A 25,005-nucleotide genomic window follows, 5' to 3' on the forward strand; every position below is an offset into this window, starting at 1 on the left:
ACTCAGAAATCCACCTGCCTCTGCCTCCCAAGTGCTGGGATTAAAGGCATGTGCCACCACTGCCTGAGAATACAAGACTTTTAAATACAAACACCCTGCTCAAATTCTGACTGGAAACTAATTATGTGTCTGGAAGAACTTTCTATTTTTGTAAACATATAAGTGACAAAGAAGCAAGTGAGAGATGCTGTAAGGAAACAATGAAGGGAAGCTAGCCTGTGCTAAGTTCCCTGGGACATTTTAGAAGCTGGCTTCAAAAAAAAAAAAAAAAATCTGTGTACTGAGGAAAGGAGAAGATGGGGAGAGTTCTAGGATCTATGACCAAATGTAGCTTGAATCTAGAGGAATTCCAGTGGAATGAGCAGGAGGGAGGGGGAGAGGAAGGGAGAGAAGGAAGGAGGAAAGAGATGGAGGGTAGGAGGGAGGGAAGGGAAAAAGAAACGACAAAAGGCATTCTTAGGACAACTGCAGGAGTTTGAATATGGATTGTGAATTAAGTGATATTAAACAATGTTTATTTCCTAAGACATAATGGTGCTATGTGACTCGGCAGACAAGTGTCTTCATCTTAGGAGCTGCATGTTGACGTGTGGAGGAGGGGTTTGTCATTTCTGCAATCCACCACAGAACCCAACTGCATAGATGTGCAGGGTTCAGTGGAGCCAAGAACAGCCAAGTGCTGCCAATAGCTACTCAAGGCTGGGATCCCTACCTTAGTCTTCTAGATCTTCTACTTAAACAAGTACTTAATTGCCCCCCCTTCCCGCAATTTGTTGAAGGAATTTGCCATTTGCCATGCTTCCCACACTCTGGACTTTGAGGAGTACCCTACCACTGTGCATCTTCTCATGTCCTCTGTCCTCTGTCCCCAGCCACACTGATCGTCGGGACTAGAGGATCTAGAATATATGAACAAAGACATGCACATCCATTTCGGGTTCTTTCTGTATTGTTGGTAACCATGGAAGCGCATTACCTAGATCTACTATTTCAGGCAAACTTATTCTATAAAGGGCCAGACAGGAGATATTTTAGACTTTGCAGGACATATGCTCTGTGGTACAACCGCTCAGCTCTGATAACATACTCTGAAAGATGGCCTAGACAACACATATACAACACTGTTTTCTGATTCAACTTTATGAACAAAATTCAGTAGCAGGCTGGACTTCCCTGTGGGCTGAGGATTGGTGGCCTCTGCCTTCTCTTAGCGTGCATGATAATAAACAAGTGTTAATACTAATATACATAATTATTGAAATAGTTTCAGATTTCCTGGTCTGTACTTTTATCTTTGCAGATACCCTACTAAGAGTATTCAGATAGTCTGGGCATGGTGGTGCATACCTTTAACCCCAATACTCAGAGGCAGAGGCAGAGAGGGCAGAGCCAGGTGTGTCTCTGTGAGTTTGAAGTCAGCTTGGTCTACAGTGTGAGATCCAAGCCAGCCAGGACTACATAAAATAGATCCTGTCTATTAAAACAAACACTCCCACAAACAAACAAACAAACAAAACAAAGAAAGAATATTCAGATAAACAATGGTGTTAGAAGCAAAAGAAAAACCTGCTTTGTGTATGGCAGTGCCACCAACTTTGTGGTCCGAATCAAGCTTGTTTAATTTTGCTTTTTGTTTTTTCATCTTAGCTTATGCTCTGGAGAACATTTTATATGGTTCTCAAGTCAAGTATACAAAATAAGGTTATGTTTGGGGGAGTCTCGCTTTTGCCCCTAAGACTCCAGATTGTTTCTGATGGATTCACATGAGAATCCTACCTGCTATTAATGATTTTTCAAATTTTTGTATCAGTCTTCCATTTTAAAAAGTTCAAAGAGCTGGACATAGTGGTGCAGGCCTGTGATCCCAAAACTTAGGAGTCAGAGACAGAGTGATCAGCAGGAGTTTTAGGGCAGCCTGATCTGCACCACAAGTTTCAGAAACAGCCAGCAAGGCTTATATAGTAAGACCCTGCCTCAGAGACAAACAAACAAATCAATCAATAATAACAAAATGGTACAAACCAAAGTAATAATAAAATTTAACAATAGAAAGTACAAGGACTACTGTTCTTGCAGAGGACCTGAGTTCAGTTCCTAGCCTCCTCCACGGCAGCACAAAACGGCCAGTAACTCTAGTTCCCGGGGATCCGATGCCCTCTTTTGGCTCCCACGAGCACTGCATATACAAACATATAGGCAAAACACTCATACACATAAAATAAAAACAATGTTTAAAAAAGTATTGGCAAGTAGCAGACATGTTTTTAGATGTCCCCTGAGATGAACAGCAGCATATAGTATGTTTACTTTTCTTTACCTGGTTTTCTTTTTCATGTGTCATTGTATCCTGAGGCTCACTCTGCATTGTCTATAGAAACATTCTGCCTTTCTTTTTACAGCTAAGAGCTATCCCTTGTGTTACTATGCCAGGGTTAGTTGAACAAGCTCTCTATAGACAGACGTTTGATTCATTTCCAGTGGCGTGAAGGCAATCACTGCACCAACAAGAGTCAAAAAATGAAAAAAAAAAAAAAACCCTATGTGGATTGCTAAAGACTTAAAATGACCTGTTATAATGTTTCCATCACTTTGCAATTTTGCAGAAGAAGAAAAAGAAACGAAGTGACCTCAGACTTCAAGAGGCAGTTGCGAGATAAGAAAAATAAGCTTCAAGACAGAGCCAGGCTCAGGCAAGCGCAGTCATTGGTAAGTCTGCTTACAAAAGACTCCTCCCGTAATCAGGAAATTACCCTGATCCCTAATCCTATTTGTGAAATTGAATTTGTTGGCTAAATCAGAATCATCAAGTGGTTGTTTAAACCTTGGTCTCTGGGGCTAGAGGTGCTGCTCCGTTGCTGGAGCAACTGCCAGCACACAGTCCTGGCTCCCATCCCCAGCACAGCAAAAACCTCTCAGCATCACCTGCCTGTAGTCTTAGCCCTTGGGAGATAGAGGCGGAAGGATTAGAAGGTCTGGGTCATCTTTGGCTACATAGCAAGCTCAAAGCCAACCTGGGCTCAAAAAGAAATGAACAAATAAATGGGTAAACTGACTCCAAAACACTGAGTTAAATTTTTTTCTGACTCCAGTTAAAAAGCAGGTAACCAGCAACAAAATAATGTCAGTAACTGTGACCAGGGAGCACAGTTAATTTGTAGCAGAGTTTCTGAAATTGTGATTTGGACCACAGGGGTTCTCTTTTACCACATTATGAGAGGTTTTAGAGCAAAGTAAGAAGGATATGTGTGGAATTAAAAGTGCATGTAATGTAATAAGAATGGAGAGAAAAACTGAAGACACACTCCAGGAAAATTAATAGAGAATGGATATCAATTGGTGGGATAATCTGCACCCAGACAGTTCTGGTTGAGAATCTGCTACTTTCTGCTGCAATGTATTTTCAAGTGTTATATTGGAGATTGGAGAGAGAGAGAGAGAGAGAGAGAGAGAGAGAGAGAGAGAGAGAGAGAGAGAGAAAGAGGAGCTTCTTAAAATAGACCTGCCTATGTACTGAAGACCAGTTCTCCTGCACTGGGGCAGGCTCCTTGAAGGTATGTACAGGCTGTGAAGCTTGGACCAAGGAGTGATGTCCATGAATCTGCTGATTGTGAAAAACCAAATTACAAACACAACACCAACAGCAGACAGTATGAATCTTATCACATGGCCATTATGAGACCTTCTACCTGGTTTCCACAAGAATTTGAGCCGGATACTGCAGCCCACTCAATTCTAGCACTCAGGACTAGAGACTGAACTCAAAATACCAGAGAGACAGAGATAGAGGCAAGGGAGAGGGAAGGAAAGAGGGAGGGAGGGATGGAAGGAGAGAGGGAGGGAGACAGAGAGATACAGAGACAGAGAGACAGAGACAGAGAGAATATGAAGATAATAGGGGTTGGTTGTATGCTTAGAAATAATCAATGCAATTGAATGTTTCTCCAGCTTGAAAAGCACAAAAATCTATGGCTTTGGATATTAACCATCTATCAAACACTGGCAGAAGTTTCTTAAAGTACTCTTTAGAATTCAAAAGTAGGGGCTGGAGAAATGGCTCAGTGGTTAAGAGCACTGGCCACTCCTCCAGAGGTCTCGAGTTCAATTCATAGTACCCACATGGAGGCTCACAACTGTCTGTAACTCCAGTTCCAGAGGATCTGACACCTTCACGCCAATACACATAAAATAAAAATTAAATATATATATATATTTTTTTTAAGATTTAAAAGTAGAGGGCTGAAGATGTAACTCAGCAGGTGGAGTACTTACCTAGAATGCATGAAGTCCTGGGTTCAATCCCCAGCTGGTCATGGTGGCTCATACCTAGAAACCCAGAACTGAGGAGGTGAGGCAGGAGGATCAGAACTTCAAGGTTATCCTTAGCTACATAGCAAGTTCAAGGCCAGCCTGGGCTAGGTAAGACCCTGTGCCCCCACCACCAATGAAGACATTAAAAAGCATATAGATGCTGGGCAGTAGAGGTATATGCCTATAATCCCAGTACGAGGAGGCAGAGGCAGGTGGATCTCTGTGAGTCTAAGGGTAGCCTGGTCTAGCAAGTTCCAGGACAGCCATGACTACACAAAGAAACCCTCTCTCGAAATACCAAAGGAAAAAAAGTGGTTAGGTGTGCTGACACACCCAGTAAACCCAACATTGGGGAGGTTGAGGCATGAGAAGGATCGGCACACATTCCAGGCCAGCCAGAGCCAACTGCAAGACATTACCTCAAAAGCATAGGTAAATGAATGAATGAATGAATGAATGAATGAATGAGTAAATAAATACAATAACCATGAAGAGGTTGTGCTAATTAGGGCTAACAGGAAAGACCAGATGAATTAGTGACAGAGGACAATTAGCAATTACTAAATATATGATTATTAATATCTACTTGTTTGGTCTTATAAGTATACTAATTATAATTACTACATACATTTGGTAGTTTTGATAAAGAACATGGAGTATAATTAACCGATCCCCCCAGAACTATGCTGTGGACTTTGACTCATGCCTGTGATATGCTGGCCTATGGGACAAGCTTAGCTGTTGAGGCTGCAATGTGGTAGCTCAGGACCCCTCTCCTACAGCGTGGCAGCTTGCCCTCACTATAGGCTACAGTCCTGGGGAAGGAAACCCCACAACCTAGCATGCATGAAGTCCTGGCTTCAATCCCCAGCCCCGCATAACCTGGTCGTGGTGGCTCATACCTGGAAACCCAGTACTGGAAGGTGAGGCAGGAGGAGCAGAACTTCAAGGTTATCCTCAGCTACATATCAAGTTCAAGGCCAGCCTGAACTAACCGAGACCCCCGTGCCTCCTCCCCTCAATCCCTTGTGATGGTGATGAGCTGCTGAGGGAGCCTGGAGAGGGAAGGGAGTGGGCACTGAAGACATTATCCTTCCTAAGGAGGGGGAAACATTGTGACACATGTGACCGCACCCAAAGTGATTCCAAGGAGGGACTTTAATGGGAAGTTCTAAGATCTTTTCAACAGGTTTGTGGGGGAAGAGTAATGGGTTGGGGGAGCTGCCAGTGCTAACTGCACAGATAAAAGCTGCATGCCTCCATCAGCCAACCAGAGTCTCTGCCTGAGACTACAGTAATCTGGGGCTTGTGCCTGTCCTGTGCGAGAGAGGATGCATGGTAGTTGGAGAAGGTAAAGTGTTGTTACATGGAAAGGCCTGGAGAAGGAAGCGGAGACCACTAGGAAAGAGCACAACAGATACTCTGTGGGCCTGCGCTAGGGTCCCAGCTGCAGCTGGGGGGACCAGCTTCTCTTCTGCTTGTCTCCTCAGAGCAAGTGAGATGTCCCCAGGGCAGCCACCTCTAATTTACACGTGGAACTGTGAGCTTGCCTGATTCCTGCTTAACAGCCATGAAGATATAGGAAGCCAGCATTCTCTTGTGTTCTCTCTTCCTCCTGAGATCCCCAGGGGCTGCCTGGGATGTAGCTGACTGCTAACATCTGCTAGAAGACAGGAATTAAGTTTAGATCTGGTTGGGGATGCTTTGAATTCTCCAAGATTTTCTGGGAAATGTTCATACAGATGAAGAAATCCTCGCTATTGTTAGTTATGATGGGATCCCATCCCAAACAGAGCAAGCGAAAAGTACAAACATCACAATGCCCTGCTCTTTAAACTTCAAAGATTTTTCACTCTGGTATCAAAACTCTCTCTCTCTCTCTCTCTCTCTCTCACACACACACACACACACACACACACACACACACACACACACACCACTTTCCCCCTATGTCTGAAGGTCTGTCTCCCTGCAGGGACACACACACACATACCGGTTAGAGAAGGAGGGTCTGTCTCCCTGCCAGGAGGCTTTGGTGACTGTAGAAAGGAATGGGGCAGGAAGAGCATGGAGTTAGCAGACACCAGGATGCAGAGGAGGGGAAGCCTAAGCCTACAGTGCCTGAGACCAGCGAAATATCTGTGGTAAATTCTACTCACTTTATATATACAAATAAGTAAGGGCTTACAAGTCTCAAAGCTCAAGGAAACAAAAGTCTCTTGAGATGATACAAAAATCCAGTTTGTGAGTATCATCAGACTTCCTGGAATTAGACTCATAGGACCACAGATGACATCACACACACACACTCACACACACACACACAAACACACACGGTGGGGACGGGGAGAATTCATTTTGACATGCTCATGTGTTTTGCCTGCATGTATGTTGGCGCCCCACATCATGCAGTGTCCACAGAAGCCAGAAGAGGGTGTCAGATCCTCGGGAACTGGAGTTGCAGATGATTACTTCCTGCTGTGTGGAGCTGTAACTCCAACCTTGGGCCTCTGAAGAGCAGCTAGTGCTCTTAACCACTGAGCCAGCTCTCCAGCTGTATTGCACCCCACAACCTGAGCTGACCTCTTATTTTGACCTTTTCTTCCCACCAGGTTGAGTATAAAATGCACATGCCTTTGCCTCCATTGGACTTTTCCTTGGAAGTTAGTCCTTGCTTTCCAGGTCGTGTCTGGGCCGGGATTTCAGAAAGCTGTTGAGCCTTTAATTACCCACTGATTCTCTGTAATTGCCTTAGATAAGACCCGATGCTAATTCCAGCCTCCAGAAGGCAATTACCTTCTTCACCTCTTTCCAGGATCACTTTACTCTTAGTATCCTGATGACTTTTTTTTTTAAATGTTTCTTTAAGCATTCTCATTGTGCCTTGCTAAATCAAATAGGAGGAGAGAAAAAAATGTATGCTAAAATAATTCCGAACGGCGTGGTAGAAAGAGTGGAAGAAGCTTGGGTTCCGTTTCCACTTGAACAGTCAGTCTTTTAGAGCTTCTGTCTTCCCATGTATAAAATGTTGTCATTGTTAAAGTATATTCTAAGCCCAGGGGCGGGGGGGGGGGTGGACATTAGGGAGAGAATTTGTTGGTAAAGTGCTTGCCTTTCAAGAATATGGCCATCCCTCAGTTCAATGCCTAGAACCCACAGAGCTGAGAGAGTGGGGGGTGGGGGAGCCAGGAGTGGTGTGGCATGTGTTTGCAATCCTTGTGCTGGGTAGGCAAGGATGAGGGGATGCTTAAGGCTCCCTAACTAGCCAGCCTGGCCTAACTGCTAAGTCCTCCACCAGTAGGAGATCCTATCTCAAAAACCAAGGTAGATTATATCCAAGGAACCACACCGGAGGTGATGCTTTCACCTACAAATGCACACACATACGCACACACCTTCCAGGCTGGATCCTGACTCTACAGGGTCCCCTGGGTGCCTAATGAGTGTGTGCATGCTTCCTCTTCTCCTTTCCTGGAGGCCATGGCTGTGGTTACACTAGCATGAGATAGAATGCCAAAGGTAAGCCATTCCATTTGAGAATTTTAAGCCAATAATTCTTGTTTACTCTCTCATCTTTTTCTTTGAACTTTGGAAAATAAGATTCCCTAAGACGAAAGAAGTTACAAAAGAGAATTTAAACTGGTTTCCTGCTGACAGTCATCAATGACTGCTTTCAAATTCCAGCAAACTCTCCCCGTTTGTTTTATAATATCTATTTGGTTTGGATATGCAAAACTACACATTTCCACCAGAGTGATTTTAAATAATTTAATTCCACCAAAGAAATACTTGGAGATATCATTTGGAAAGAAGCAGAAAGAATGTGGCTATGCATAGAGATGAAATTGGAATCTTTTGCTAAATGGCATGACTGTGGGTAAGATAGTTTCTCTGAGCCTCATTTTCTCCATCTGTAAAATGGGAATCATGGCCTTTATCTTACAGGGTTTGTGTTAGCACATAAATGTAAGATATAAATAAAAATCATGTTACTTTCTTTCACTGTTGTGATTAAATACCCTCACATAGGCAATTTAAGGAAGAAAGAATTTGTTTAGATAATAGTCCATCTTGGCAAGGCTCATAGCATTTGTCTTCGTTAGGGGTTTATGGCTATGGGGGAGGGTACCGTGACCAAGGCAACTCTCATAAAGGACAACATTTAATTGGGGCTGGCTTACAGTTCAGAGGTTCAGTCCATTATCATCACGATAGGAAGCATGGCAGCGTACAGGCAGACATGGTCCTAGAGAAGGAGCTGACAGTTCTCCATCCTGATCGGAAGGCGGCCAGGAGACTCTTACTCCACGCTGGTGTTTTAGCATTTATGAGACCTTAAAGCCCACCCCAACAGTGACAGAATTCCTCCAACAAGGCCACTCTAAGGCCATACCTCCTAATAGTGCCACTCCCATGGGCCAAGCATTCAAACACACGAGTCTAGGGCCCATACCTATGCAAACCACCACAGCATTCAATGGTTGTTCTGGCACAAAGTTTCAAAGTCTTCCATATTCCTCCCACAAAATATTTCCAAAGGCCTAGAAGCCATAAGGTTGGGCTTTACAACAGCAGCAAAAACACACCTTGATACCTGTATCTGTCTAGGTTTCTTTTTTCAATGCTGTGTTAAAATACTCCAACAAAAGCAACTTATGGGGAAATGGTTCATTTAGCTAGCAGCTTGGGGTTAGAGTTTATCATTGTGGGAAAATCAAGGCAGCAGGGACTTGAAACAGCCTGTCACATTACATTCACAGTCAAGCCCAAAGAGCAATGAATGAAGGAGCACATACTAGAACTTAGTTTATCTTCTCCATTTTATACAGTCCTGCATTCCCTGCTTGCAGTGGTCCCACCCATAGTCAAGTTGGGTCTTTGCACATTCATTAACTTAAGACAATCCCTCAAAGATAGACACAGAGACCCAACTCCCAGCTGATTCTAGATCTTGTCAAGTTGATGCCAACACTAGCAATCACAAGCACCTACTATGTGTTTGTGTTCTCTTCCATTACACACCATCTTTCATGTTTACTTTGCTGTCTAAGAACTGAGTAGGACTCGGATAACCTCGACTCAATGCCTAGTATCACTACTTTAGTAGCTTGGAAATTTAACCCAGGACATTTAAGCTTTCTGGGGACTATTTCCTCACCTGGAAAAATGGAGACAATTAATTGGACTGATACGGGGTTGAGAGGAAGTGAGGCAGTTAGTGCTTAGCTCAAAGTAAGCGCCCTCCAGTAGTTGCCAGTCATGGTAATATGCATGGCACATCCCTAATCTGAAAAGCCCAAATCTGAAATGCTCTGTGTTCTCATGCCGCTTCTGTTGGCTGTATACGATTCCCTGACATTAAGTACCTTAAGGGAGGAGCGGTTTATTTGGCTCGAAATCCTGAGTTACAATACATCATTGAAGTAAAGTCAAGGCAGAAACTAGAAGCATCTAGTTATATCTGAAGAGTGGAGAGAAAATGGGTGCATGCATGTTTGTTGGTGCTCAGCACTACTCTACATTTATATAGGCCAGAACCCCAAACTAGTGCCACCCATTGTTTTTTCCAGGCTGGGCCTTCCCGCATCAATTAAGGCGATAAAGACAGACCCACATAGACATGTCTATAGGCCAACCTGATCGAGGCAGTTTCCCACTGGGACTCTTTTTCCAAGTGATTTCAGGTTGTGTCAAGTTGACAACTAAAACTAAACATCACATTTTCCAAGTGACACCAGGGAAAATTCCACACCTGACCTCCTAACACAGGTCACAGAAAGAAGTAAAGTGCATGGAAAATATCCCAGACACTCACCTTTAGGATACGTGTATGCGGTGTACACAGAACATCAGTGAGTTTCCTCTGTAGACTCAGGGCTCATCCCTAAGGTGTCTCATCACCTATACGTAAATGTTCCCAAATCGAATACCTCTGCTCCCCAGCACCTCAGATAATGATTACTGTAACTAGCCACAGTTAGTTTAAGAAAAAAAAAAAACTAAATCACACCTAGGACCACACAGCAGGTGTGAGGGACAGATCAAAAAAGAGGAATTGGCAGAGAAAGACCAGCCCTACAGACCAGATGGAAGGTCGAGGCCAGGGGCTCCCACCAGTCTCGGCAGTGTTCAGACTATACCCATCTTCCCCCAGTTTCCTTTCCTCTTTGTTTGCCTTCTGAAGTGGGTGGGGCTGTGGCTCATATGCTTGCCTAGCATTCATAAAACTCTGCATTCAATTCTCATAATCCACCACATAAACTGAGCATGGTGGCTGCATCTGTAATCCCAGACCTTAGGTGATGGAGGAGAATCAGTTCAATGTCAACCTTGACCACAGGAGTTCAAGGTCATCCTGGGCCAGAAACTCTGTCTCAAAATGGAATAAAAGTGCAAACCTTGTGTTTTCTTTGCCCATGTGGCCTCTGCGTCACTGTGCCTCTCTGTTTCTGTTTGTATACCTATTATGTGTCTGTTTGTATATATGTTATGTATTTGTGTACATTTCCTCACTGGCTCCTTGGTACTGTTAATGCTTCACTCTGCCCTCCCATACTGAATATACCACCATCAACTCTGGCTTTTGGTGTTGAAAGGAAAAGGCCTGGGAACCCGGTCTAGAGCCAGCATTCTCTTTTACTGCTCAGGGAGCTGAGTGTATGCTCAGTCTCATAGCCCCTGTGTCAGCATTCTAGATATAATGAATGACCTCAGCATTTCCCACTGAGAGGAGCCTTCCTGCTTCTCTGTCACCAAACATTTAGACAGATGCCAAATGGCTATTTAAACCAAAACATTTGGCACAAAGTAGTATCTACTTAGGATCTGTCAGGAAAGAATCTTTACTTGTGAATTATATGTTATTAGTTATGTGCATATCCATGATGACAGGTTTTAATCACTTCACTCATAGTATTTAAACTATATATGAATGTAAGTAGTGGATGGTGCATCTATACAAGCATCTGTGTACGTGCATGCATGTGTATGTATGTGAATATGTATGTATATGTGCATGTGTGTATATGTGTTAATGTATGTGTATATTTATGTATAAATGCATGTGTGTATATCCATGTGAATTTGTGTATGTGTATATTGCATATACATCTGTATTGTGAGAATTTATGTGTTTGTATATGTGTGTGTATTTGTGTATATGCATGTATGTAAATGTGTTTTATATGTATGCATATATTATGTATTTGTGTATATGTATATATGTGTGTGTGCATTTCTGTGTGTGTGCAGCATTTGGTAATATGGGGCTATGGGGCTTTGTTGAAAATCTACTAAAAATCCCGTGCACTAAGAAGTGGGTGTTTTAAAGCAGGGGTCAGCCCTCAGCCCACATGTATGGCCTGTGTGTGTTTTGCCACATATCTGCCTTATTTCGTCTACTTGGATGGCTGAGTGGCAGAAACTTGAAGTCTTGGGTTACGGTTTCAAAACCCTGGCTACATTGCCTCATCTTCTTCTGCAGCTGACAGTTTTGCCTCAGGAAAACCAAGAACAAAGCCATGCTGGAAGCATCTTCTAGGCGTGCTGGTGATTTCTCCCTAATATACCATTTCTGTTTCTCCAAGATGAGAGGGGAGGAAAGGGACACCATCCCACCGGTGCTGACCAAGGCAGGGTCCTGACCAGGAGCCTGAGCAGATTTCTGGGCTCCATAGCAACAGGGCAGGGGTCTTCCTTACAGAATAGCGGGCAGAAACAACTCAGCCATCGCTTCTCATAGATCTTGCCCGGGAAGGACTCAGTGAGCCTTCATCTCCCCTGACAGTCACCAGCCAGTGCTTAAATCATCTCAGTCAAATAATAATAATCCACACTTAGACACAGTGTAGTAACCTGAACTAGGAGTCGTGATATAAAAATAAGGGACATAATTCTGAAACATTAAAGGAAGTGGTGAGGTCTTCTACAAAGTAAAGATTTGCCATGTTCCTCCACAACCCCCCCCCCAACCTCTCTGACATGGAGTCTCATTTTATTGGCCTCAAATAAGTGAACTCAAATGATCCTCCTGCTTCAGCTTCCCAAGTACTTGGGACTGTAGGCACATGCCTGTGCTCGGCTCTGCCCTATTCTTTTCTTTTCTTTTCTTTTCTTTTTCTTTTTTCCACATTACAGAAGTGCTGGAAAGATGAAGTGAACTAAGTAAGGTATGTTTGATTCTAGATACTTACATCGATGGCCATTTGCTTTCTGGAAGGGCCACCGGTGCACCTTACACGCTGTCCTCAGTACTGTGTCTCCTTATTCGCCATACTCACTAAGTACTTTGCCTAGCTCTTTCAATTGATCCACGGGCATACCCGTGTTATTCATATAGCTGATAATTCCCAAGTGGCTGCACATAACATGATTTTTTTTTTTTTTAATCAACCACAGGATGAAAATCGCAGGTCTGTCTGTCTATCAACTTATTCATTCAGGTGGTTTCCAGCTTACCATTTTTCTAGGGCACTACTGCTTCATGGAACCCTCTGCTTCAGCAGCCTCTGGGTCCTCACACCCGCTGTTCCAGCATCCAACCCATCAGCAGCACCCTCTGTCCTGTAATAAAAGAAGGAACCACAGGGATAGATCTCACTGATTCAACAAATAGTTGGCAGGCATTAGACCAGGCACTAGGGAAACAGCAGGATAAGCCCTCTGGTGGCTTATAGGCTAGAGGGGGAAAGCACCAATTGAGGCCAGAAACCGGCAGACACAGCAGGCTTGAGGGACTTGTAGGTCTCCAAGAGAACCATTCAGAGGAGGTCTGGATGTAAGAGCCAGAAATCTGGAAAGAGAGTAGAAGTAGATTCAGCCATGATGATCTAGGTACCAGCTGCCCAGGAAGTAAGCAAATTCCATCGATTACACTGTAGAAATGCTGAGCTTGAAGCAGCTGTGGTTAGCTGCACAAGACCCACACAAGAAGGGGACACTCAACTATCCATCATGAACGGGGGTGGGCTCATGCAGTCCCAGCTCTAGCTAAGGAGCGTTGACATTATGACTGCTGGAGGAGCAGGAGTCATTTTTTTCTTCAGTGCTGTGGCCACTGGTAAGTTGCCCATGTTCCAGTGAGCACTAATTAAACTCAGAGTTACAGTATTGAGAATTTAAAAGCCATGAAGGCAGGGGAAGGACTTACTGGGAAGAAGAGATTCAGAGGAAGTGGGAGGGGTCAGGGAGGGTAATAGGGGGCAGATATGATCAAAATAAATTATATGCATTATGAAATTGTCAAAGAAGAAACAAAAATATTTTTAAAAGACAGAGGGACAATATCTAACCCTATGTATTTGTGTTGACATGTGTGTGGTGTGCGCACATGTGCATGTGTTCCCATGGACAATGCTTGTATTTTCTGTGTACATTTGCACTTATATTTATTGTGAACATTGTGATTGCACACAATATCTTTAGAAGGATATAAAGCAACACATAACCTTGACTGGCCTTGTAAAAGGGAACACAGGAGATGAACAGAGGGAAAGTTTAATTGAGCACTTTCTTGTCTTTTGAGTATTAAATTATGTAGAAAAGTAGCCTATGAAAAAAATAAAGAAACTTGAATTTTAAAGAAAGGGAGAAAAATCTCTGAGACCCTGTTGGAGATGTTGGGGAAGAAACCCCGTGTAGGAGGAAGGGTTATTGAAAACAGATTTAACCTGAGGCATTCAGGGATCAAATGAACCACTTGAAATTAGTTCTGTCACTATGGTGGTTTGACTATGCTTGGCCCAGGGAGTGGCACTATTGGGAGGTGTGGCCTTGTTGCAGGAAGTGTGTCACTGTGGGAGTGGGCTTCTCCTAGCCACCTTGGAGCCAATCAAAGCCTTCAGAACAAGATGTAGAACTCTCAGTTCCTCCAGCATCATGCCTGCCTGGATGCTGACATGCTTCCGACCATAATGATAGTGAACTGAACCTCAGAACCAGTAAGCCAGCCCCAATGAAATGTCTTTTGTAAGAGTTGCCTTGGTCATGGTGTCTGTTCATAGCGGTAAAACCCTAACTAAGACAGTCACCTTCCTAAAGTTTTCCTCGTTGCTCAGTTTATGTTTGAGATGGTGGACATTTAGGGGAGCTCATGGCAAGGTAGCAAAGATCAGTAGGAAGGAGAAGGTTTGGGGAGCCCTGGTATTGGAGTGGGGAACATTTCTAGTTATTTCAACAAGTCAGGTGTTGCAGACCATGGTCCAGCCCTTTCAGGTTTCCACCCTTTTATATATCTTCCCTGTTTTTCTTTTAAATCTTATGGCTCATGCCTGTAATTGCTAAGAGTTTGAGACTAGCCTGTGCTATATTGATAAGTTCCAAGCCAGCTTGGGCTACAGTGTAAGACACTATCTCTAACACATGCATATCTCTCTCTCTCTCTCTCTCTCTCTCTCTCTCTCTCTCTCTCTCTCTCTCACACACACACACACACACACACACACACACACACACACAGAGAGAGAGAGAGAGAGAGAGAGAGAGAGAGAGAGAGAGAATAAAAAGCAGACACTAAAGTCGTTGTCTTCTTCTCCTTCTCCTTCTCTTCTGATTTTTTTCAAGACAGGGTTTCTCCATCTAGCCCTGGCTATCCTGGAATTCTCTCTTTAGACCAGGCTAGCTTCTGCCTCTCAAGTGCTGGGATTAAAGGTGTGCACCACCACCACCAGACTGACACTAAGGTCATAAACTGGGTCCGGGGAGATGGCTCCATTGGTAAAGTGCTTGCCTTGCAAGCATGAGGACCTGAGTTTGGTCCGAGCACCTGTGTAAGGTGTGTGTGGCAGGGAGCTGGTCATGGCAGTAGACACTTGTAATCCCAGAGCTGGGAGGGTGAAGACAAAGAGATCAATGGGGGTCCCTGGCCTCTCTTGCTAGCCATGGTTTAGGCCATTGAGAGATCTTGTCTCAAAAAATAAGATGCATAAGGTGCATGACCCCTGAGAAATGACACTGGTTGTCCTCTGGCTTCCACATGGACATCCACACATCTACATGCACACACATGTATGAACATTCACACGCCCATGTGTTCTTACATACACACACACCCCAAAAAACAGACAAACAAAAACCCAGCTTTAAACTGGAAAGGGTCTGTAACTGCTTTCTAGGACAAGAAAAGTAGATATAAGAAAACCAGCTTCCCAGAACTGGTCTCAGCAGAAGAGAGAAAGCCAACAGTCTGGACAGGTGGGGAGAGCTACCATGGGGTGGGGTGGGGGGAGCGAGGCTGTGGGAACCCTGGGACCTGCCACCATGAAGGAGGGCGACAAAGAGCCTGCCCAGGCCTGTGGCTGCCTGGGGCTCCTGAGCAAAGGGTTCCTCTAATTCAGTGACAGATAAGCAGGGCTCAGTAATAGGATTAAACCTGAAAGTGTTAGAGGTGAGAGCAGACAAGCCCTGTCTTGTTCTCAGGAGAGCCAGGCCTTGTCCTCCTTCAGCAGGCAGCACTTTGTAATGTTCCTGAAGGCACAAAGGAACACTGCCGTTTATTCTCTTGCCTGATGTGGATCTGAAATCAACTGGTTTGTTTATTTTTAGTTTTGTTTTGTTTTCCTTTTTATGGTATTGAGGATTGAATCTAGGGTCTCACATGTATTTGGCAATTGTTTTACCATTGAATGCTCTCTCTCTCTCTCTCTCTCTCTCTCTCTCTCTCTCTCTCTCTTTCTCTCTGTGGGGGTTGTTTTTCTTTTCTTTTCCTTTCCTTCCCTTCCTTTCCCTCCCCTTCCCCTTTTTCTTTTCTTTTCTTCCCTTCCCTTCACTTCCCTTCCCTTCTCTTCTCTTTTCTTTTCTTTCCAAAACAGTGTTTCTCTGTGTAGCCCTGGCTGTCCTGGAACTCACTCTGTAGACCAGGCTGGCCTCAAACTCACAGAGATCCACCTGCTTCTGCCTCCTGAGTGCTGGGATCAAAGGTGTGTGTGTGCCACCACACCCAGCTTTATTTTGTGACAAGGTTTAGCTAAATTCCCTGGGGCTGACCTAGAACTCTTTTTGTAGCCCAGGTATGCTTTGAACTTTAACTTTCCTGCATGTCTCCTGCATGAGCCCATCAGTCTCTACAGGGATCTTAAACTACACAGAAAATGTCAAACAAGGGAATGTTCTCATTCCCTTGCCCCCACCCTCAATATTGACACTTAGACACTTTGAACTTGGCTACGTGTTACTTCAGCCCTAGTTTTGTCTACTTTTCTGGGGAAAAAAATCACCATCCAATATATTCTGGATCTCTGTAGATGGCCACTGTAGAAACAGTGAAGCACAAGACCCCAGCTTTGCAGGCAGGGAGACCAAGACACAGAGATGAACAGTGATGCTCAAGACTAAACCACCAAGGCCAAGATTGAGGGCTCAGTGATGTACTAGGAACCCCAGAAGATGAAAGCATTCAAGATGGGTAGGCTCATGCACATGTGTAATCCCAGCGCTTGAGGCAGAAGCAAGAGCAATGTTGCAAATTCAAGGCCAGCTTGGGCTACACAGAGAAATCTTATCCTAAAACACAAAGACAGGGCTGAACAGATGACTCGGGCAATAAAATGTTTACCATATAACCATGACGCCTGAGTTTGACACCCAGCCAGTGTCCACATAGAAGTTGACCATGGTGGTGTGTGTTTGCAATCCCAGCATGCCCACAATCCCAGCTCTGGGAAGACAGAGACAAGAGTGGTGCTTCCTGAACAGCCAGTCTAGCTGAGTCAACAAGCTCCAGGTCAACAAAAGATCATGCCTCAGAAAAGAAGCTGGAGAGCAATTGAGGAAAACATCTGATGTCAACCTCTGGCTGCCACATGTACACGTGTCTGAAAAAATATATAATGCATTAGAATCTCTGGGTGTAGTCATGTGTCACTATAATCCCAGCACTCGGGAGGCAGAGGCAGGATCAAGAGTTCAAAGTGGCCAACCTGTGCTATGTGAGACCTCCTTGTACATCGATCCTTCTAGGAGAAAGTGGACCTTGGGGGGTGAGTTAGCTGTTAGGAATTCAGGCAGGTCAGAGGTGTGGGGCAGGACCATTCCACACAGTGTAGCCTTGAGGGACAGTTAGCTAAGGGGAGAGCAAGTGACAGCAATCACTGGCTTCGGAATCAATGAAAATGAAGAGATTTTCCAAGATTCACAGGAAGCCTGCCACACATGAGTCAGAGCATAAGATGGATTAATGATTTCACGTGATCTGCACCTTGGCTGACAAGATGGAGTAGAGATGGTCAGGAGGAGCACGGGGGTGGGGTGGGGTGGGGTAGGGTGGGGGTGGCATGGCGGGGAATGACAGTGGGCAAGGGGCTGTGGCTACCAGAATCATCTTTCATTGATATGCAATTGAAGCCAAGGAAAAGGCAAACTAGTTACTTTGCCTTTTTGTGTTCGTTTGGTATGTTTTGAGTCAGCTAGCCTAGAACTATGTAGCCCAGGCTGGCCTTGAGCTTTCAGCAGCCCTTCCTCCTCTAAATTCAGACAGCTGGGATTATAGATGTATGCCTTTCCTAATGGGCTCAGGGACAAACTGTTTAGAGTTTATTATTTGAGATAGGACCTCACTGTGTAGACTGATCTGGCTTCAGATCCACAGAGACCTACCTGCCTCTGTCTCCTAAGTGCCTGGCTTCCAAGGCAAACTTTACAAGGCACCTCCCTCTTGCCTCAAGCTCAGCTTGCCTTATTGTCTTACTCTCTGCTTCCCCCCACCCCCACCCCCACCCCCACCCCCGCTCCCTTTCCTGCACACTGCCAGACCTTAAGGAGAGATCTGTTGTCACCGTGAGTTGGGGTTGGGATGTCACCTTGGGCCATTTGCCTTGTGAAAAAGGGTGCATGCAGATGTGTGGAGTGAAAGGCATGGAGACCGTGCTGGTGTTCCCTAGTCGAAGACTCAGAAGTCTCCGGAGCCAGCTGTGACACTGAAGTGACTGTGACTGTGTACTGTAGCTGTCAAGCATGCTCCTTCCTTGCATTTACTTCTAAAATGGAGGCTGTGGATAGCTCCCCCCCACCCTTTGTCTTTCATGATCTTCTCGAGGTCCATAGAAAATGTGGCGGGGGCGGAGAGATGGCTCCATCTGTAAAGTGCTTGCCTGGTGAGCATGAGGACCTGAGATTGCCCCTCAGCACCCATGTAAAAAGTAAGGGATGGTGATGTGTGCTTATAATCTCGGCACTTAGGAGCTTGAGACAGGTGGCCAGGGACAGTGATCCCTGGGACTCACTGGCCAACCTGGCCTAACTGATGAGCCCCAGACCGCTGACTGACCCTGTATTAAAACAAAACAAAACAAAACAAAACCAAATACCTAGATGGGTGACTCTTGAGGAATGAACTCAGTGTCCTCATGTGTATGTATGGGCATGCGCTAATACACACACACACACACACACACACACACTTAACTAGTGTTCAAGGTGAAGACTGCATGGGAGTGATATAGAAGTTCCTGGGGAATTTCAGAAATCCCCACCTGCCTTATGACTGTATTATGTTACATCACATTATTATAGGAAGCTTAATTGCATGGCTTCCTTTGGCACTTCCACAACCTTCCCCCTAATGGCATTCTTTCTTCCCTAGATGTCCCTGAGTTCCCCTCCAAAAGTTCCAGTTCATCTCGCCTGGCCTCTGCATCTGCCAGGGGCACCCTCAGATCCTGAAGCAGCAACCAAAGCTCTGATAGAACACCTTCAGAAACACCCTGGGCTTCAGTCACCCTCTCCAAGACTCCAGAGTCAAAGCTGATTAAAGGAGGGAGAAGGGCTTCCCTAGAAATACAAGGTCTTCTTCACAGCCGAGAGCTGGATTCTAGCTAGTCTCACCATTAAAATCTTTTGGCTTAAGTACCTTACTGTGAATGGTCCTGTGACTCTGTGTACCTGAGGAAAAGAGAATGAACAGCAGAAACGGTGACAAATACAGACCCTTGGAAATATGGCAGTAGACACACTGGGTTTGATGAGGGGATGTCTGATGTCCTCATTGGTAAAACTGGGAAGGCCAGGCCCGGGAAGGGAATGACACCCTGGGCTCCTTCAGAAGTTGACAAGGGAGATGCCGAGGATGTTGGGCTACAGCATAGACTGAGAGGCTTTAACTATGGAAGTGTATTAATTAGCTCAGAGTCTGAATACTGGAAGTCTGAGATGATGTGTCAGCAAATGACACCAAGGTCTCAAGGTCTCTCTCCATTGACCATCTTCTCCCTGTCTTTATGTGAGTCTCTTCTTCTAAGTCAAGTGTAGGCCCTTTATAAAATATGGGAGTTAGGAGTTCAGTATGTGGATTTGTAAGAGACATGGCTCAGCCAGTAACACACGATATGGGGGCAGGATTAGGAGAATCAAGATAGGATACGGAAGCCCCTGGGACTGACAGCCGTGAGAACCTTCCTTTGTGCCAAAGAGATGAAGGGAGACGTGAGAGTGGAGGTTTTGGGATCCAGCTTCTGCGGCCTTCAGAGAGAGGCTGGCAGACATGGTGTGTTGGAGGTGGCAAAGAAATGCAGGGAGGGAAGCAACTGGTACCCAACTCTTCTCTCTGAACACTCTTTCACACTCCTGGCATCACCCATCTGGAAGTAGTCCTTAGCTGCCGGCCTCCTAAGGTGAGAGAGAACTGGCGAGGCTGAGCAGTAAGTCTGGGTAGGACTATGGAAAACAACCAGCATCCTCAAGGGAAAGAGTACAGGGCGGGACCAGCGGGATGCCTCAGCCAGTGAAAGCATTTCCTGTGTCAGCCTGATGACCTGAGTTCAGTCCTTAGAATCCATGGTGGAAAGAGAGAACTTAACTCCTGAAAGGTGACCTCTGGCATCAACAATAGTAGAGCACATGTCTGAAGGAGTTACAGTGGGCATGTGAGCAGTTTAAAAGCGCTTTGGAGTAGCTGGAAAACAGAACAAAGTCATTTAGTGTAGCGGTAGTAGATTAATCTGCTCTTATTTCCCCTGTGGCGGAATGCACGCTCCTTGCTACCCAGCCCAATGCTCTGGATTCTAGGAATGAAAGACTCACACACACACACACACACACACACACACACACACACACACACATGCACACACACTCACAGCCTTATATTTAATATGCCTTAACCTGCATACACACACACACACACATGCACACACACTCACGGCCTTATATTTAATATGCCTTAACCTGCTCAGTGGCTGGGCCACTTCACTCCTCCATGTTGCTAGCACACTCTCCCCTCTCATACTCCTGAATTATTACTTACCAAAACCTGTATTCCTGGCCACCCCAGACCCAGGCCTGAAGCCCTCCTGGGCCATGATCCCCAACTCTTACATGTTGGCAGTCTCTCTGTCTCTCTGACCTACACTTCTCAGGCCTGATTTGTAAGAGACGTGGCTCGGCCAGTAATACATGATATAGGGCAGGATTAGGAGAATCAAGATAGGATACTGAAGCCCCTGGAACTGTCACCTTCTTCTCCCTACCCCTTCCACCCCCTTTCCTGGAATCCCACCTCTGTCTCCCTGCCCAGCCATTAGCCTCGGGCAACTTTATTTACCAACCAAAGCCAACTGGGGGCAGGGACCCTCGGCATTTACACGAAGACATGCGGGTTCCCGTGTGATTTTGGAAACCCAAATAACATAATGCAAGCATTAAACTAAATCCACAACAACTTAGTACAAAGACATGGATGTTACTGTAACAGGCCTCCAGACCTTAAAACAACTGATGCATGTTAGAGGCACCATTCTGATCTTAAAACTCAGCACACAGGCCCCCGTACCTGCCAACGTGGAAACAAAGACCTAACACATCAAAGACCTAGACTGTAGTTCCAGGAAAATCCCTGCATATACTAACCTTGCTTTTTGGCTTCTGTACTTCTGCTCTTTGCTAACTAAAGTGTAATAACCAGGATGTGGGGGTGTGTGTGCATAACAAAGGTCTGTAAGGCTGGGGGTTGCATGGTTTTGGCAAGTTCCCTGTGCAGCCACTGGCCAGCAATAATGACTTTCTTTTTAGCTTTATAAGTGTCCTTGTGCTGGTCTCTGATGGGCTTACCTAGAAACATTACCTTCTACACTAAACCACCTACCCACGTACCCATCTCAGTGGCCCAGAAACTGCTGTTCTGAGGTGCAGTTTCCTAAGTAAAGTAGAATAATGGAAAAGCAGTGTTTGCTGTTATTGTTTGACTATGAAGGGACCCCTATGAGAGGCTGATGTACTGAATGAAGGCTTGGTCGCTAAGGTGGCAAATCCAATCACTGAGGGGTTGATTGCACCACGAGGGTTCTGACATCATCAGTGAGTTCATTCATTGCAGAGCTACACCAAATGACCTTTTAAGAGGTGGGGACTGGTTGGAGGGAGTAGGTCCCAGAGTTCATACTTTGAAGAGTCTGTCTTGCCTTGGTCCCTTCCTGTCTCACTCTCTACCCTGTTTGCAACAAGGTGAGCAGCTCTGGTTTCTTCTGTACTGTTCTGCCTTCTCATGCATGGGCCCATACTCAATGAAGCCAAGTGGCCAGGGACTGAAACTCTGAGGCCAGCAGCCAAAATAAATCCTTCCTCAGCAAGCTGTCTATTGTAGTATGTTGCACAGCATTGAAAAGGATGGCAAACACTATGATACCAGACAATCTTCACACACACACACACATACATACACACACACACACACACACACAAAGGGTTCTGACTGATGGTACAGAATAAAGCGGTGTGTGTCCAGATGACAGGAAGGGACAAAACACAGTATTACATTACATTAGTAATAATCGCTTCATTTGTCCCACATAGTGTTACAGGAAAGCATCATTCCACATTGAGACAAAAGTGTCTTTCCCATAGGAAGGGTGTCCTCTCCCCAGAGCCTCATGGACACTCCCATTTCTCTAGTTGGCCAGACAGTTGTTCCATTTGAAACAAAGGGAGCACAGGCTCTGGAGGGTTGCAAGGCTCTGGAAGAATATACCAGGAACCATGGTAGGCAGAGAGGCTGAATGGTCAGCAGATGGACCTCTCTCTCATCCAGGGGACTCTTGGTCATGTCATAAGCTAGTTACACTCTAGGACTATATTTAAATGGGCCATACTGAGGTCTCCCACCATTCCCTTTGGAGTGTGAACCAGAATCATCTGGACCAAGAATTACCAAGATCAAGAAGGGCTTACCTAGAATCAGTCTCTAACTTGTCTTTAGCTGAATTTCAGTGGTTTATCTCTGTGTGTCAGACTCAGACTACCCCTGAATTGCTGACTACAATGTTGTCCTCATGAATTTGAAGTTTGGGAAGGACTCTGTGTGCAGAATGTACCTCTGCTCCATTATGCCGCTCTTGGACCTCCAGAGGAGGAGTGAACAATCTATGTCCAAGATGGTGGAAGGACTTGGCTGGCAATTTGGTGTGAGCCATCCATTAGGGGCTCAGTGAAAGTTGCAGGCAGAGCCTTTGTTCCCTTCTCAAAGCCTACGGTTTTGAAGCCTGGGGGGTGAGCCTGGGAGGGGGGGGTGCCTGAGTCACCTTTGAAGTTCCAGTCATGGGCTGTTCATAGTGTCACTTCTTTTTTTTTTTTTTTTTCCCCAAGACAGGGTTTGTCTGTGCAGCCCTGTCTGTCCTGGAACTCACTCTGTAGATCAGGCTGGCCTTGAACAAAGAAATCTGTCTGCCTCTGCCTTCCAAGTGCTGGGATTAAAGGTGTGCACCACCATTGCCCGGCGTCACTTCTGTTTCTTTAGTCGGTTGGACAGTTGTTCAATTTGAAACAAAGGCAACAAAGACTCTGCAAGGTTGCCCGGTTCTGGAAGAACACAATGGTTTCTAGGACACCCACAGACACCAAAATGGACTTTGTGCAAATTCATATTGTTTTCATGTGCTTTTCCCACCAGCCTCCCATTTATTTCTGTGGATCTACTTGTATTTGAGAGGGTTGCAAGTATCCCAGGCTGACCTTGACCTTAGTATGTATCTGAAGATGATCTTAAACTATCTCTACCTCTTGATGCTGAGATTACTCGTGTGATGGACTACCACACAGTTTGTGAGATCCTGGGGACCAAACCCCAGGTATTGTGGGTACTATGTAAGTACTCTACCAACATCACCAACATCATAATCTCTCTAGCCTCTCCCATTTATTCAGTTTTATTTCTTTTGGTGCTGGGGATTGGACCCAAGGTCTTATATGCCAGCTGTACAGGGGAGCTATGTCCCCAACCTTTCACATAGACTTTAAATCTTTTCTAGATGACTTGTAATTCCTAACACACTGTGAGTAGTTGTTATGCTGTGTCTTTTGTACTATGACTAGATGGGACAGTACTGATGCTCAATACAATTCCAAATATGGCAGGCCTGGCTGCATGGTAGATGTCTATCAGCAATATTGTGATAACTTTTCCTAGCTCTCTCTCTCTCTCTCTCTCTCTCTCTTGCTCTCTCTCTCTCTCTCTCTTGCTCTCTCTCTCTCTCTCTCTGTGTGTGTGTGTGTGTGTGTGTGTGTTAGAGTCCAAGAATGCAGAGCCTAAAGATACAGAGGACTTAACTGTGTGGTTGTAAGAAATAAATCTTTCCTGCTTTTAAGGAGCCTAAGAAGCTGGGGAGAGGAGAGGGCAGCCACTGCAGTACATGGTCTTGAATAGAGTACCTTGAGCAGAGCTCAAAGAGAGGACAGACAAAGCAGTCTGGGAAGAACTACAGACAGGATGGATGTTCCAGCAGAAAGCCAAGGATGAGTCAATGGAAGTGATGTGGGATGTGCAAGGGGGAGCATTTCCAAGAAAGAAATGACCCAACAAAATGGCCAGAGACCCAGGGAGAGACCAGGGAGTCAGTCATCCTGGTTTGCCCAGGCCTGACTTGGCTTCAGGACTAAAAGACCAGAGTTCAGGGGGCTTGGATCCATAGGTTAGTGTGAACAAGTGCAAGGCCCTGGGTATGGTGCTCAGCACCGCCAAAGCCAAGGGGCGGAGACAGGTAGGAAGAAAGGAGGGGAGTGTGGAGGGGGATAAAAAGAAGGAGTGGAAAGAGGAGATGGAGAAAAGGAGGGAGGGGAAGACGAGGAAGGGAGAGAGGAAAGAAGAGGATGCTAAAAGCAAGGACCATCTCCAGGAAGCCCTTCAGTCGGCATGAACTGTTCTGGGGACTGGATGCTCCTTGAGAGCTGAGTCCATAGGAACCTGTCTGAGCTGGGGAGATAACTGGAAAGTCAGTCAAGAGCCCAAGCAGGAAGCCAAGCCTTGCCACGAAGTTGAGGCTTCACCCCAAGCCCTGAACAGTTGATAAGGGATGGTTAAATAGGAAAGTGAGCTGGGGAGGCTTGCATTTATAGGGCTCTGGTACCTGGATAATTGGAAAGAGGGGATTGGAGAGGACTGCCCATCACAGAGTCTCCACCTTTCTCCAAAGAAGAGAGATCAGTGAGTTGTGGCAGAGGGAGACCAGGGGCTAGAAGGATATAGACTCAGAGCGACAGCAGGACTCAGAGATACAGAGAAGGTTGGCGAGGGAGACTATCGGGTGCCTGGCATCGGCCATCGGAAAATTCTGCGGAAGTAATGAGGGTGGTTCAGAAAGGCCTTCCCACACCACCCTGCCCTGGAATGCAAACAAACAGTTCCTTCCCCTGCAGCTGGTGTTGGTTTGACAGTGATCTTGCTGGATGTGCAACTGTATTGTTGGACATCCCAGGGACAAGGGAAGCATGTGAGAACTG

At 45.4% G+C, this 25,005-nt stretch overlaps 1 protein-coding gene across 2 annotated transcripts in view; it reads left to right on the top strand.

Moving 5' to 3' along the window:
- Positions 1-19,149, top strand: part of Fbxo16 (F-box protein 16) — a 48,794-nt gene extending 29,645 nt beyond the window's left edge. Inside the window, exons 7-9 of one of the 2 annotated variants that reach the window (XM_031361045.1) lie at positions 2,604-2,706; positions 18,053-18,078; positions 18,884-18,997. In XM_031361045.1, coding sequence (XP_031216905.1) covers positions 2,604-2,706; positions 18,053-18,078; positions 18,884-18,893 — 139 coding nt within the window. In that variant the 3' untranslated portion in view covers positions 18,894-18,997. Of the gene's footprint in view, positions 1-2,603; positions 2,707-18,052; positions 18,079-18,883 lie in introns of both variants that reach the window. The other variant, XM_031361044.1, reaches the window with a different exon arrangement.
- Positions 19,150-25,005: the final 5,856 nt, after the last annotated feature.

This window comes from Mastomys coucha, unplaced genomic scaffold, assembly GCF_008632895.1.
Source record: "Mastomys coucha isolate ucsf_1 unplaced genomic scaffold, UCSF_Mcou_1 pScaffold9, whole genome shotgun sequence".
Taxonomy (NCBI): domain Eukaryota; kingdom Metazoa; phylum Chordata; class Mammalia; order Rodentia; family Muridae; genus Mastomys; species Mastomys coucha.